At 39.5% G+C, this 16,457-nt stretch overlaps 1 protein-coding gene across 1 annotated transcript in view; it reads left to right on the forward strand.

The window, feature by feature from the left end:
* Positions 1 to 16,457, forward strand: part of LOC129867600 (cadherin-13-like) — a 276,247-nt gene that overhangs the window by 220,322 nt on the left and 39,468 nt on the right. The window contains exon 3 of the mRNA XM_055941106.1: positions 7,515 to 7,726. Coding sequence (XP_055797081.1) covers positions 7,515 to 7,726 — 212 coding nt within the window. The remainder of the gene's footprint in view (positions 1 to 7,514; positions 7,727 to 16,457) is intronic.

Below are 16,457 nucleotides of genomic sequence, written 5' to 3' on the forward strand. Positions count from 1 at the left end.
GCTTTTCCTTAAAGCAGCAGTGGATTCCTTCTATGGTGGAGTGGTCTCATTTGCACATAGCGCTGTTAATACCCTAGCCGCTGCTCGCTCAGATTCCAGGAATCATCATCAAACCATGTATATCCCAGAAATCATCATGTTTTTCAAACAATTATGATCTCAAAGTGAATCAGAACATGTAATAATAAAGTGTTATATAACTTATTCTTCACCCCCATATCTAGAATGTGATGAGTCTAGAATCCGGAGGGAGGTCTTTTCACCCCACCATCTCCCACCAGGGCTCCTCACAGTGGAATGGGGCAGGGTGGATGAGAGAAAGGTAGTTGTTGGGCCAAGGAGGGGAGTGTGGTTAAGTAAGATAAGGATAGGATCAACACAATCAGAGAGGATAAACCATGTTGGAGTGCCGGTATCTCTCTGTCAGACTACAAAGGCCTTTTACACACGTGTCCAGGGTGGCATACATACAGACACTCACACATGGATGCACACACACACACACACACACACACACACACACAAATATTTTTTTTACCACTCCATTTCCTTGTACAGACATGGAATTGCAGCAGGAGGATGGTGATGGTAAGGGGTGGAGAATGATGAGGGATGGGGAGGGAAATTGAGTCAAAGCACATGACAGTGATAAAAGCTGATTGAAGTATTAATTATCTCTATTACAGTGTTTTTCAATCACGTTGGTGTTATTATCACAAGTATGTGGTGAATTTTCAAAACTCTTAATACAAAACTCCAAACTGGTAACACTTGTAACACAGCAAGTATTGCATTCAAAACATTTTATTGTACATTCATCTTTCACCACACAGCATGGTCCAAAATATGTTTTCTGTGAAATACCATTAGAACATTGATTTAATCAGCAAAACACAGCATAATCATATCTTTCCAGTTAATTCAATAGCAAATAATGCAAGACAAATATAAAAAAATTGCCCTTTGAATGTAATATGCTACACTACCGTAAACTTCAGTACATTGCACTATTTTCACATTAGGCAATACACTTGCTCTACCCATAAACATTTCCATAATTTCTATCCCATGTGTGATCAAAGGTGTGATCATTAAAGACATATTTCACAATCATTGATGCACAAATAAATGTATTGATCAGATATAATTATAGCATTCGTGTACTGTAATCAAATTAAACAAATAAAATCAATGAAAGATACATTACGTTTAACAGGCACTAGTTTGCATCAAGCCTGTCTTGAACATTTGGCCGTAAGTTCTCATCGACATCGCAGTAAATGTCCTTATTGTTCATGCACCTGCAGAAAAGCCTTTTGGCATGGCGAGGCCAAGCATGACATTGGTTTGGATTGATGTCTTTGCGTGCCTCACACATGACCTGAAGGAGTGTGGTACACTCATGGGGATGGCAATCATACACCTTCCATCTGTATTGTCATCATGTATTGTATTTTACAGTTCTGTATTTTACAGTAAATGGTACTTAAATATTGCAGTGGTCCTGTGTGGCTCAGTTTGTAAGAGCATGGAACAAGCAACACCAGTGTTGTGGGTTCAATTCCCTCTGGGGTCACATACTAAAATGTATGGACTCACTGTTGTCACTTTGGATAAAAGCACCTGCTACATAAACAATATATATTAAACTACTGTATTGACCACTGGTATTTTAGAAAAGTAGTGTGAACCCCCCTCCATCTAAAAGACCCCAGCAACTTCATTTTAAACCCATGTTTACTGTATAGGGGATGTGTGTTACATACAGTACTTATCTGATCTTGTCAATATCAGATGTTGTACAATTTACTGTGAAGTAAAATCATAATAGTCATCATCATAATAGTACATTACAATAGGTATCATACTTTATATTGTGGCAGACGGCAGGGAGAGGTGAGGGGAGTGATAATTGAAGAGAGATATCTTGCAGCCCGCTGGCTCCACCCCCGAGCCTTATATAGACTTCCTGCCCCAACGAGGCGAGCCTGATCATTAAGCCAGTGAGTGATTGGGGATAAAAGAGGAAACTGCCTGCACAAAGGGGAAGAGAATGGAGAGGGAAGTGTATTTTATGGAGAGTGTGAGAAGAGAGAAATAGCGGTCTGATTACCCCCACTGTGTACCGAACCGGTTTGGCTGAGGACCTGAGTTTTAGGATTACACCTAGAGAACAGAACGGACCCGGAGAACGGCTTGTGGACTGTGAAATGGTTGGTGAATTCTCCCCCAGCGTGCAAAACCCCCTAATAAATTACCCATTTGCATTCTAGCTGTGCTCCTTGTGTGTGTTTGGTTATTGAACTTGGTGACGCGGAAACCCCACACCCTTGAACCTGCTATAATATGTTTATACTTTAAAAACCGACATTTTCATTATGTAGTTCTCAATCTGTACTGGACAAGATATTAAACTATATAGGTTTCCCAAATGGTTAAGTGATTATCAATAACAGTGCCTAGTTAATGTCCACCTAGTGTACAAAACATTAGGAACACCTTTCCATGACTGACCAGGTGAAATCTAAGATCCCTTATTGATGTCACTTGTTAAAACCACTTCAATCAAATCAAACTTTACTTGTCACATGCACCAACTACAACAGGTATAGATAGACCTTACCTTGAAATGCTTACTTACAAGCCCTTAACTCTATTTCTTGAACTGCATTGTTGGTAAAGAAATGTTTTACTAAATAAACAGTAAAGTAACACAAAATATATAAAGGGGTACTGGTATCAAGTAGAGGTAATGTGTAAATGTAGATAGGGGTGAAGTGACTATGCATCGATAATAAACAGCGAGTAGCAGCAGTGTAAAAACAAAGGGGGGGGGGGGGGGGGGGGGGGGGGGTCATAGTAAATATTCCGGGTGGCCATTTGATTAGTTGTCCAGCAGTCTTTTGGCTCGGGGGTAGAAACTGTTCTCGTTGCTCTAGCAAAAAGAACAGTCTATGACTTGGTTGACGGTAGTCTCTGACAATTTTTTGGGGGCCTTCCTCTAACATCGCCAAGTATAGAGGTCCTGGACGACAGAAATCTTGGTCCCAGTGATGTACTGGGCCTTACGCACTACCCTCCGTAGCGCCTTGCAGTCGGATGCCGAGCAGTTGCCATACAGGGTGGTGATGCAACCGGGCAGGATGCTCTCGATGGTGCAGCTTTATAACTTTTTGAGGTTCTGGGGACCAATGTCAAGTCTTTTCAGTCTCCTGAGGTGGAAAAGGTGTTGTAGTGCCCTCTTCACGACTGACTTGGCTTGTTTGGACCATGATTGTTTGGACCACTATAGCCCCGCCGATGTGAATGGCGGTGTGTTCGGTCCTCCTTTTCCTGTAGTCCACAATCAGCTCCTTTGTCTTGCTCAGGTTGAGGGAGATGTTGTTGTCCTGGCATCACATTGCCAGGTCTGACTTCCTCCCTATAGGCTGTCTCATCATTGCCGGTGATCGGTCCTACCACTGTTGTCGTCAGCAAACCTGGTGTTGGAGTCGTGCTTGGCCACGCAGTCTTTGTGACGTGGTGCAGTTGAACCCAGGTGCAGAGAAGAGACCAGACGAGGAATCAGTGGTTAACCACTCTAGGGTATGTGGGACGTAGCGCCCCACCTCATCAACAGCCGATACTGCAGTGCGCCAAATTCAAAACAACAGAAATCCCATAATTTAAATTCCTCAAGTATTTTACACCATTTTAAAGCTACACTTGTTGTAAATCCAGCCAAAGTGTCCGATTTCAAAAAGGTTTTACGACGAAAGCACACCAAACGACTATGTAAGGTATGAGCCAAGTCACAGAAAAAGACAGCCATTTTTTCAGCTAAAGAGAACATTAACAAAAAGCAGAAATAGAGAGAAAATGAATCATTAACCTTTGATAATCTTCATCACTCATAGGACTTCATGTTACACAATACATGTATTTTATGTACAGTAAAGTTCATATTTATATCCAAAAATCTGAGTTTAGGCAAGACGCTACTGTATCACTTGGCAAAAAGCTTGAGAAAATGCATAGCGCCACATTAAAATGAATGACTATGAAAATTACTATAAAATCAAACTTTCATTAAATCACACATGAAAGATATCAAATTAAAGCTACACTGGTTGTGAATCCAGCCAACACGTCAGAATTCAAATAGGCTTTTCAGCGAAAGCATACGATGCTATTATCTGAGCATAGCACCATTGTAAACAAAAGAGAGAAAACATTTCAACCCTGCAGGAGCGACACAAAACGCAGAATAAAAATATAATTCATGGCCTTACCTTTGACGAGCTTCTGTTGTTGGCACTCCAATATGTCCCATAAACATCACAAATGGTCTTTTTGTTCGATTAATTCCAAAATATATATGTCCAAAATGTATATGTCCAATATGGACGTATATGTCCATATATGTCCAAAATGTCCATTTATTTGGCGCGTTTCATCCAGAAAAACACTGGTTCCAACTTGCTCAAACATGACGACAAAATATATCAAAGGTTACCTGTAAACTTTGCCAAAAAATGTCAAACTACTTATGTAATACAACTTCAGGTATTTTTTAACGTTAATAATCGATAAAATTGAAGACAGGGTGATATGTGTTCAATACAGGATTAAAACGATATGTAGCATGCCTTCTGTTTGATTGAAACGCATGCCTAGGACACCAGGAGTGCCTCGACTTCAAGATGGCCGTATTTCTTCATTACACAAAGGAATAACCTCAACCTATTACTCACCGACTGTTGACATCCAGTGGAAGCCGTAGGAACTGCAAGCAAGTGGCTTAGAAATCTGGTTTCCTAATGAAATCTCTTAGAAAAGACAGTGACCTAAAAAAAAAGAAATTCTGAATGGTTTGTCCTCGGGGTTTCGCCTGCTAAATACGTTCTGTTATACTCACAGACATGATTCAAACAGTTTTAGAAACTTCAGAGTGTTTTCAATCCAAATCTACTAATAATATGCATATCTTATCTCCTGGCGATGAGTAACTGGCAGTTGAATTTGGGTATGTTTTTCATCCAAAAGTGAAAATGCTGCCCCCTACACTAGAGAAGTTAAGGATAAACATAAATACTTTACTGATAAACAGTAGCCGCAGGATCACAGTACACTGGAAAAAACCCAACAAACATAAAGTCTTAAATCACTCAGGAAACAAACGCACACGGTAAACAATCAAGCTTCTGCAAAGGACATCAGAAAACACACCCCTTTTAATGTCTAACGAGTCACAAACCCGGATCCGGGATCCCCCCCCCCCCATCAAAAAAGCTGACTAGCATAGCCTAGCCTAAAGCCACAGGGATATCATATACAAAAATGTTCATGAAATCACAAGTCCAAGACACCAAATGAAAGATACACATCTTGTGAATCCAGCCATCATTTCTGATTTTTAAAATGTTTTACAGGGAAGACACAATATGTATTTCTATTAGCTAACCACCATAGCAAAAGACACAACTTTTTTTTCCACAATTTTTTTCCTGCATAGGTAGCTATCACAAATTCGACCAAATAAAGATATAAATAGCCACTAACCAAGAAACAACTTCATCAGATGACAGTCTGATAACATATTTATTGTATAGTATATGTTTTGTTAGACAAATGTGCATATTTCAGGTATAAATCATAGTTTACCATTGCAGCCACCATCACAACTCTCACCAAAGCAACTAGAATAACTACAGAGAGCAACGTGAATTATCAAAATACTCATCATAAAACATTTATGAAAAATACAGAGCGTACAGCAAATGAAAGACAAGGATCTTGTGAATCCAGCCAATATTTCAGATTTTTTAAGTGTTTTACAGCGAAAACACAATTTAGCATTATATTAGCTTACTACAATAGCCAACCACACAGCAGCATTGATTCATGCACGTTAGCGATAGCAAATAAACCAGCAAAAGATATTACATTTTTCACTAACCTTCTCAACTTCATCAGATGACAGTCCTATAACATCATATTACACAATACATATATTGTTTGTTCGAAAATGTGCATATTTAGCGGCACAAATCGTGGTTATACAATGAGAATAGTAGCCAAGCTGCAAAGAAAATGTCGGGAGAAATCTGAAAGCATGCCATGCTATTGTTTGAGGACGGCGCCCCCACATCAAAATATTATTCAACCAGCACAGGCACCATGAAATCATAAATAGCGATTAAATATTCACTTACTTTTTGAAAATCTTCCTCTGATTTGCAATCCAAAGGGTCCCAGCTACGACATGCATGGTTGTTTTGTTAGGGCACAGATTGATTTCCAACTCTGACTCCTAGTACTAAACTTTTCCTCATTTTGGAAAAAACAAGCCTGAAACCTTGAACAAAGACTGTTGATATCTAGTGGAAGCCATAGGAATTTCAATCTGGGAGCTGGATTTGGATATAACCCTATACTTTCCATTGAAAGAGCATGGGCTCTCAAAAAAAACAATTCTGGTTGGTTTTTCTTTGGATTGTGTCCTACCATATCTATGGTGTTATATTCTCAAACATTATTTTAACATTGCTACAAAATTCAAAGTGTTTTCTATCCAATCGTACCAATTATATGGATATCCTGGCTTCTGTGCATGAGTAACAGGCAGTTTACTTTGGGCATGTCATTCAGACAGGAAGTGGAGAAAAATTGACCCTAGCCTGAAGAAGTTAACTGATGTCACCAGGCACCACCAAAAGAGGTAGACATGTTCATGTGGTCTTTTCAAACATTTTATACAAAAAAGGCATTCGCATAATTTTCACAATTTCACAGTATTATTCCAACCACATTGTGTGAAAATATATATAAAACACAGGAAAATCATGTTTTTGACTGCACTGGGCCTTTAACGAGTGAGAACACAATCATATCAAAAGTAATATGAGCATTACATTGTGAAAAGCAATTACTTTATATGAACATGCATTGCAATGTGAACCATGTATTTCTAGATGAAAGACTGAATGATGACTGTATGATTTTGTGTGTCGTACTTCAAGTCAATTGAAAATGTGCTTAGAGTTTTGAAACAACTTCCTTTTTGATTATCTGTTTTGAGTTTGGTACGAAGCATTGTGAAAATGTACCACATACTTATGAAAATTGCACCAAAGCGCTAAAAAAAACTAAATGAAAGCAAACATTCACACTCCGCACAGTATCACATACTTATGTATAAGGAGTAGTAGGTACAGCATTAGCAGATGTGGATGTGTGTATATGTATCTGTCCATTTGTGTATTTGTAATTGACAGAGAGGGAGCCAAAGGTTAGCTAATTTGAATAGCTACCATGGCAGGTGTCATTCATGTGACGTTGTTCACGCGTAGGGATCACTGAACCCTGGAAGAGACTGCTACTGATCAGAGACAGCACATGTAGATTAGGGAGAGTCCCTGTGATGCACAGGAACTCAATAAAGATATGTGAAGGGACAACCATCTAGCAAAGCTGTCTAAACAGTGTTGGTAACAGCTGTGTTATTTTATTCCTCTTTCTCTCTCTCCCCCCAGTGTTATTTGATGACTGTGTGGGGAACGAGGGCATGGCGTTCGAGGTGTCCCACCCAGACTTCCAAGTTGATGAGGAGATGAACCTGGTGGCCAGACGGGACGTGATTGACAGCGGCACCGTGATGTTCATCCATGGTGTCAATGAGCATGCTGAGGATATGGCACAGGTGGACATTGTAGGAGCTCTACCCCGGTCTCCCCAAACACTCAGGGTGAGTCACTAGCTGTCCAATGGATATCTCTTACCATGAGAGACGCTGATAATTGTCACTATTCAGCATTTAGTACCAACAACAAGTTGTTGAGAGTCAGATGTCATCGTTTTTTAAATTACAGCCTTGTGTATTTTCATTGTATTCATCTACACTATGCATGTATTTAGAGTGACTTCCTCTCGCTGGGATGATTGGACTTAATTTGGGTTTGGAGAGCTGGTGGTTGAGGAAATTACTGTGATATTACCTGCATCTTACTTTTGTCATCTAAGTACTGTTTATAGAAAGGCCCACCGTGCCTACTGCTTTTTACATATTTCACATCTTTGTTCCTCTTTGTTCAAAGTAACAAATACAGGTACTTGATTTTTGTCCAAAAATCTACAAAACCAAATGAATCAACGTCACAGTATTCATATAGCCCACTCCATTCATTACCCCCTCCTCTTACCTTCTAGCCTGTTCCAGTCCCCACCCTCCAGGCCAGCACTAGTGCTGCCAACTTGATTAAAACATTTTCCAGGGCCATCTTAGATATTCTGTTATCTCCCCTCCAATCGTTGTTCTTTCCTGCTCCTTGCCCAGGTGTCCCGCTGGTGTCGTTTCTCCGACTCGCGGCCTAATGAGCAGCTCTCTCTCTCCATCTCCATGCATCACACTGCCTTCATTTGTTTTTACCTTTCCCATCATTTATTTAGTTAGCCAGTCCACTAGTATATCTTTGGCAGGCCTGGGAGGACATAAGTGAATTAGTAATCTCCATTCTGTGTGTGAGTGGGTAGAGAAGATTTCCTCATGAGTAATGTCACCATATTGTCCTTGTGGGCGAATCTGAAGGCTCTCTGTTTTTAAAATTGTTTTTAGTCTACCGATGCAAGTTAAAAGAAGCTCCGCTATATATCATTTCCTTGCCATAAATTAACGAGACATTACACATATTGACAAGAATAAGTGTTATATAATTGTTTTTGGTTGGATGGTTGGATGGCAATGGCCCAATTTTACCTTTTGAACTTTTCTGCAGAATTTTTCTGTTGAAGCAGTGTCAGACCAGCTCCAATCCCAGATCATCCATTGGCCCCTCCCTTGGTTCTGGCTCTTTGATATCTCTCTCTGCTGCTCTACCCAGTGGGTGATATTAGTCTTAATTGCATAGAACACATGGACCTCATGACTTAGGCAAATAGGGAAAGTAAGAATAGAGAGACAGAGGCGAATATTAGACGTAATAAGGTTATATTTGAAGAAGAGAAAGAGAAATAGAAAAGGATTGAACACAAAAGGGGCACAAAGACAGGCGGAGAAAAGGGGGGAAAAACAGGCAGCTGTGACTGCCCAGCTAACATTTCTAGGGAGAGAAAACATCTTTGTGATGTTACATGTAATGTTCCCTTGATGTTTGAGTATCCGTTTTTTAGGGCAATATTCTATGTATGTTAGCAAAAACCTCATGAGAACCTACTTAGCATGTTCTAGACATGTTTCATGGGATGTTGCAAGAACATTCATGTGTCCAGTTATCTGAAGGTTGTTGCCTGATAATCCCACAATCCCACAGAACCACCAATCTCATTGATTTCTCCATGATGCAGACTTCAAGATTCAGTCATCATAATTATTCCCCAATTGATCCACCAAACAGGGCTGACTGTCCCTGCCAAAAGCCCCAAAGTCTGGAAAAATAGTTTAGTAGTGGTTGTGTTTGGAGTTTGTTTTGGGCAAACAAACTCCACTACACCAATCGGACTAGGCTGACATCATAGCAATTGATTTGATGTTGGGAACAGAGCTATTTTAGAATGAGAGGAAAAATAATTCAATTTTAAAAAAGTATTGGGTTCCACATTTTAATTTGACATCCTGTAAACACAATCAATCTCAACCACAGCAAATAACAGTACAGAACTTATTTTCCCTTAAAACACTGTTCCCATGTTTCTGTTGCCAAGCAGTCATTACTCCAACCCCTCCAATTCTTCACTAATGCCCAGTGGAAATGTCCCTGGGTGTGTACATTGGTATAGTTCAGATTTATTGGCATTTGATAATTGATCAGTGTGTCTGAGTGGAGAATGTTTTTAATTCCTCAGTGGGGGGAACAGACATTGTGGGCTGCAGCGGGAGGGAGGCTGCTGATAAATTATTTCTATTACAAGGAAGCTCTGAATTCAGAGAATCATTTATTTTATTTCATTTGTTTTTTTTCACCTTTATTTAACCAGGTACCCACTTGAGAACAAGTTCTCATTTTCAACTGCGACCTGGCCAAGATAAAGCAAAGCAGTGCGACAAAAATAACAACACAGAGTCACACATTGGATAAATAAATGTACAGTCAATAACACAATAGAAAATCAATCTACAGTGTGTGGAAACGAAGTCAGGAGGTAAGGCAATAAATAGGCCACAGTGGAAAAGTAATTACAATTGAGCAATTAACATTTGAGTGATAGATGTGCAGATGAGGATGTGCATGTAGAAATACTGGTGTGCTAAAGAGCAGGGGAAAAAATATGGGGATGCGGTAGGTAGTTGGTTGGATGGGCTATTTACAGATCGGTAAGCTGCTCTGACAGCCAATGCTTGAAGTTAGTGAGGGAGATATAAGACTCCAGCTTCAATGATTTTTGAAATTTGTTCCAGTCATAGGCAGTAGAGAACTGGAAGGAAAGGCGGCCAAAGTAGGTGTTGGCTTTGGGGATGACCAGTGAAATATACCTGCTGAAGCGCGTAATATGGTTGTTGCTATGGTGACCAGTGAGCTGAGATAAGGCGGAGCTTTACCAGGCAAAGACTTATAGATAACATTTACATTTAAGTCATTTAGCAGACGCTCTTATCCAGAGCGACTTACAAGTACATGCATTCATACTTTTTTTGTACTGGCCCCCCGTGGGAATCGAACCCACAACCCTGGCGTTGCAATCACCATGCTCTACCAACTGAGCCAATCTGAACCCTAGCGTTAAAAAATCTGACCCCTAGCGTCAAGTAGTTAACTTCATGCGAATATAGGGGGTGCTGTTTTGACTTAGCATAAATCGGTCTCCAGATTAAACTGCCTAGTACTCAATTCTTGCTTGTACAATATGCATATTATTATTATTATTGGATAGAAAACACTCTCTAGTTTCCATAGCCGTTGGAATTATGTCTCTGAGTGAAACAGAACTCCTTCTACAGCACTTTTCATGACTGGGAGTGAGATTTCAGAAATCTTGGCCCCTGTTCCCAGGTCAGTTGTAATGTCTCTGTAAATGCTATGGAGAAACAAACACTGCCTACGTCTTCCTCTAGATGTCAGTACGTGGTGACGCTTTGAATGGAGTCGATTGCGCAATCAGGGCCTGTATAAAACACCAATGACCGGAAGTAGCTTTCTTTTCCTGCCTGCGCCTGACGCACGATGGACATCGGACTTGCCTCCTTCCAAGCTGTTGTTTAGCCAGTAATATTTCTCCGGTCATGTTTTTACTCGTTATAGGTGTTAAAAACATCATAAGGTAGTTAATTTGAACCGTTTTATAGCAATTTATATCCGTTTAGGGCGATTTTATGGCATTTCTGTGTGATGCACTTTGAGGAGCTGGGCACTTTGAGTGCATGGTGAACGTTAGTGGCCATTTCGACGGGACAAGAGGACATCTTTCGACCAAAAGACGATTAGACCGGAGAAAGGATTCATTGCCCAAGATTCTGATGGAAGAACAGCTCATAGTAAGAACTATTTATGATGATAAATCGTGTTTCTGTCGAAAAATGTTAAACGCTTATGCCGCCATTTTGTTTGGTGTAGCTTCGTTTGGCGCAACCTGTATTGAAAAGTAAGGATAATTAAAAAAATGTAATTGAGCGATTGCATTAAGAACTAAATTGTCTATCAATCGCTGTCCGCCCTGTATTTTTTAGTCAAGTTTATGAGTATTTATGTATAAGACTAGATCACTGTCTAATATGGCGCCCGACATTTTCTGACCAGCTTGGCTACTTTTCTCATTGTATAACCACGATTTTGGTGGCTAAATATCCACATTTTCGAACAAACTCTATATGTATGTTGTAATATGATGTTACATGAGTGTCATCTGAAGAATTCTGAGAAGGTTAGTGAAAAAATTAATACATTTTGGTGGTGATAATGCTATCGCTCTTTTTGCCGTGAATCAATGCTGGGGTAATGTTTGCACATGTGCTATGCTAATATAACGATTTATTGTGTTTTCGCTGTAAGACACTTAGAAAATCTGAAATATTGTCTGGATTCACAGGATCTGTGTCTTTCAATTAGTGTACGCTGTGTATTTTTAAGAAATGTTTTATGATTAGTAATTAGGTAATACACGTTGCTCTCTGTATTTATTCTAGTCGAGTTGTGATGGTGGGTGCAATTGTAAACTATGATTTATACCTGAAATATGCACATTTTTCTAACAAAACCTATCCTATACAATAAATATGTTATCAGACTGTCATCTGAGGTTTTTTCTTGGTTAGTGGCTATCAATATCTTTATTTGTCCGAATTGGTGATAGCTACTGATGCAGTAAGAAAATGGTGGAGTAAGAAAATTGTTGTTTTTTGCTAACAGTGGTTAGCTAATAGATGTACATATTTTGTCTTCCCTGTAAAACATTTTACAAATCAGAGATGATGGCTTGAATCATTCCTGCCATCTAGAGGAAGGCGTAGGCAGTGTTTGTATCCCCATAGCATTCACAGGGACCTTAAAACTGACCTGGAAGCAGAGGCCAAGATTTCTGAAATCTCACTCCCTGTCAGGAAAAGTGCTGTAGAAAAGTTCTGTTTCACTCAGAGACATAATTCCAACGGTTATAGAAACTAGAGAGTGTTTTCTATCCAATAATAATAATAATATGCATATTGTACGAGCAAGAATTGAGTACTGGGCAGTTTAATTTGGCAACATCAAAAACAAAAAGTGCTAACAGCTCCCCCTATTGAGTAGAGGTTAAAGTTAGTAGCCCGGGGGGTGGTCTGCTCAGACGGAGGGGGTCTGCTCAGACGTAGGCCGGTTGAGGGCACAGCGGATGGGGTATTCGTCTGCACACCAGACGTGGTCGTGTCGACAGAGAATCCAAGCCGGATGGCGATTTTGAAAGAGAGGTTGTGATTGTAGAATTGTGTTTGCTAACTGGTGCTAGCTTCGTGGCCGTGGCGCTAGCTGCGCTAGCTGCAAGCTAGCTGTGAGGATCAGAAGTAGTGGCTCAGGGATGACAGCAGGATTCCGGCGTTGTTGTAGAGAGACAGTCCGATGCTGGTAAATTGGTGAGTAATATCCAGGCTAATAACAGGGCTGGTGTCTGTGCAGAAGGTAAAAGCTGCTAGCAGCGGCTAAAAATGGCTAAATAGCTTGTAGCTGATTAGCTGGTTAGATACTGGGGGTTCTTGAATGTGTTCCAAAGTTAAAAAATAATAGCGATTCCGTATCACATTGGGTGAGGTAGGTTACCGAAAGGTATAATCGAATTAAAAATCGAAAAGAGATAGAATTATTATTATTTTTTAAATATATACAAGAAATACGAAAAATACAAACGTACACGAGAGGACTAAACAAACACGTCTACACTGCTACGCCATCTTGGAACCCGTTCTAAATGGACAATGACCCCAAGCATACTTCCAAAGTTGTGGCAAAATGGCTTAAGTCGAACAAAGTCAAGGTATTGGACTGGCCATCACAAAGCCCTGACCTCAATCTCATAGAAAATGTGTGGGCAAAACTGAAAAAGCGTGTGCGAGCAAGGACGCCTACAAACCTGACTCAGTTACACCAGCTCGGACAGGAGCCAAATTCACCCATTCACAATTTTTAGGCAATGCTACCAAATACTAATTGAGTGTATGTAAACTTCTGACCCACTGGGAATGTGATGAAAGAAATAAAAGCTGAAATAAATCATTCTCTCTACTATTATTCTGACATTTCACATTCTTAAAATAAAGTGGTGATCCTAACTGACCTAAGGCAGGGAATTCTTACTTGGATTAAATGTCAGGAATTGTGGAAAAACTGAGTTTAACCTGTTGAGGACAGAGGGCGCTGTTTTCACTTTGGGGGGTAAAAAAAAAAATCGTGCCCAATTTAAACGGCCTCGTACTCAATTCTTGCTCGTACAATATGCATATTATTATTACTATTGGATAGAAAACAGTATCTAGTTTCTAAAACCGTTTGAATTATATCTGTGAGTAAAACAGAACTCCTTTTGCAACAAACTTCCTGATAGGAAGTGGAAAATCTGAAATCGATGCACTGTTCTAGGGCCTGCCTATTAATGTCCTTGATATATATTAGAATACATGCACTTCATACGTCTTCCACTAGATGTCGACAGGCAGTGAGAGAAGAAATGGAGTGAATAACTTGATCTGGGGTCGAATAATAGCTCTCGGCATGACGTGTCACCAGTTTCCTGTTTTCTGGAGAGCGCGTGAAGGGACCTGGATTTGCCTTCTGATAAGCTGTCGTTATGGACGACTAATATCTCCGGCTTTGATTTTATTTGATTCATGTGACAATATCATCGTAAAGTATGTTTTTTCAATATAGTTTTATTAGATTATTTAAATTTATTAGGGACGTTAGACGTGTTGCGTTGTGTGCCTTTGTTCAGGAAGGAGAGCTTAGCGCCACTTTGCTAGCTTTCCGTGCTAATTGACTGGAGAAGAGGACATTCTAAATCCAAATAACGATTGTTCCCGACAAAGGACCCCTTGTACAACATTCTGATGAAAGATCATCAAAAGTAGGACCCATTTTATGATGCTATTTCATATATTTGTTGAACATGTTGTAGTAGTCGTTTGCGGCCAGGTTTTGGGCACGCTCTCGGCATAACGTAAACTGCATATCGTAATGAAGTTATTTTTAGAATTCTAACACGGCGATTGCATTTGTCACGTTCCTGACCGGTTTTCTGTTATTTTGTATGTGTTTGACGGTCAGGGCGTGAGTTTGGGTGGGTAGTCTATGTTGTGTGTTTCTATGTTTGTTAAGGGTGACCTGATATGGCTCTCAATTAGAGGCAGGTGATTTTCATTTCCTCTGATTGAGAGCCATATTAAGGTAGGTGTTTTCACACTGTTGGTTGTGGGTGGTTGTCTCCTGTGTCAGTGTCTGTGTTATGTTACGCCACATGGGACTGTTTCAGTTTTGTTTGTTTGTTCGTTTTATGTAGGCAGTTTTCCTGTTCATGCGTTCTTCGTGTTTCATGTGAGTTCGTCGTTCAGGTCTGTCTACGTCGTTTATTGTTTTGTAACTATTCAAGTGTTCGTTCGTGTTTTCTGTTTTGTTCATTAAAAATCATGTCATTTCACAACGCTGCGTTTTGGTCGAATCCCTGCTCCTCCTCTTTCGGATGAAAGCTTACATTACCGTTACAGCATTAAGAACTAGTGTATCTATCATTTCCTATACAACATGTATTTTCTAGTAACGTTTATGAATAGTAATTTGGTCAGAATAGTGTGAATGTCATAAAAATATCCGCACATTCTGTGAAAAAGATGCTACTTTAGCACAATGTATAACCACTGATTTCAGCTCTAAATATGCACATTTTCGAACAAAACATAAGTGTATGTATAACCTGATGTTGTAGGACTGTCATCTGATTAAGGTTTATGAAGGTTAGTGAAAATTAATATCTTTTGCTGGTTTATTCCCTATCGCTAACATGCCTATTGCTATCGCTAACGTGCCTTGATGAATGAATGCGGTAGTGTGGTAGGCTATTGTAGTAAGCTAATATAATGCTATATTGTGTTTTCGCTGTAAAACACTTAAAAAAATCGGAAATATCGGCTGGATTCACAAGATGTTTGTCTTTAATTTGCTGTACACCATTGATTTTTCAGAAATGTTTTATGATGAGTATTTAGGTATTTTACGTTGGTGTCTTTAATTACTCTGGCTGCTTCGATTCTATTTCTGACGGTAGCTGTGATGGTAGCTGCAATGTGAAACTGATTTATACATCAAATATGCACATTTTTCGAACAAAACAGATTTATTGTATAACATGTTATAAGACTGTCATCTGATGAAGTTGTTTCTTGGTTAGTTTGGTTGGTTCTTGGTTAGTTAGGTTGGCTTTGTGCATGCTACCTGTGCTGTGAAAAATGTCTGTCCTTTTTTGTATTTGGTGGTGAGCTAACATAAATATACGTGGTGTTTTCGCTGTAAAACATTTTAAAAATCGGACATGTTGACTGGATTCACAAGATGTGTATCTTTCATTTGCTGTATTGGACTTGTTAATGTGTGAAAGTTCAATATTTCTAAAAAATATCTTTTGAATTTCGCGCTCTGCCTTTTCAGTGGAATGTGGGAGGAGTTCCGCTAGCGGAACGCCAGAGCCAGACAGGTTAAATGTATTTGGCTAAGGTGTATGTAAACTTCCAATTTCAAATCTATGTAAATGTGATATTTTTGTTATTTATCCTTTATAAATTTGTAAAAACCTGTTTTTACTTTGTCATTATGGGCTGTAATGTGTAGATTGATGAGGAAAAAAACTATTTAGTACATTTAAAAAAAGGCTGTAACGTAACAAAATGTGGAAAAAGTCAAGGGGTCTGGATACTTTCCGAATGCATTGTACGTACACTTACAGACACATCGATCCTGGTCTTTCCACTGCCCTAAATTTTTACACAACTTGGTCCTCACTAAGATTCTGTAATGAGATTTCAGACACTGAGA

This window comes from Salvelinus fontinalis, chromosome 12 (assembly GCF_029448725.1).
Source record: "Salvelinus fontinalis isolate EN_2023a chromosome 12, ASM2944872v1, whole genome shotgun sequence".
NCBI classification, from domain to species: domain Eukaryota; kingdom Metazoa; phylum Chordata; class Actinopteri; order Salmoniformes; family Salmonidae; genus Salvelinus; species Salvelinus fontinalis.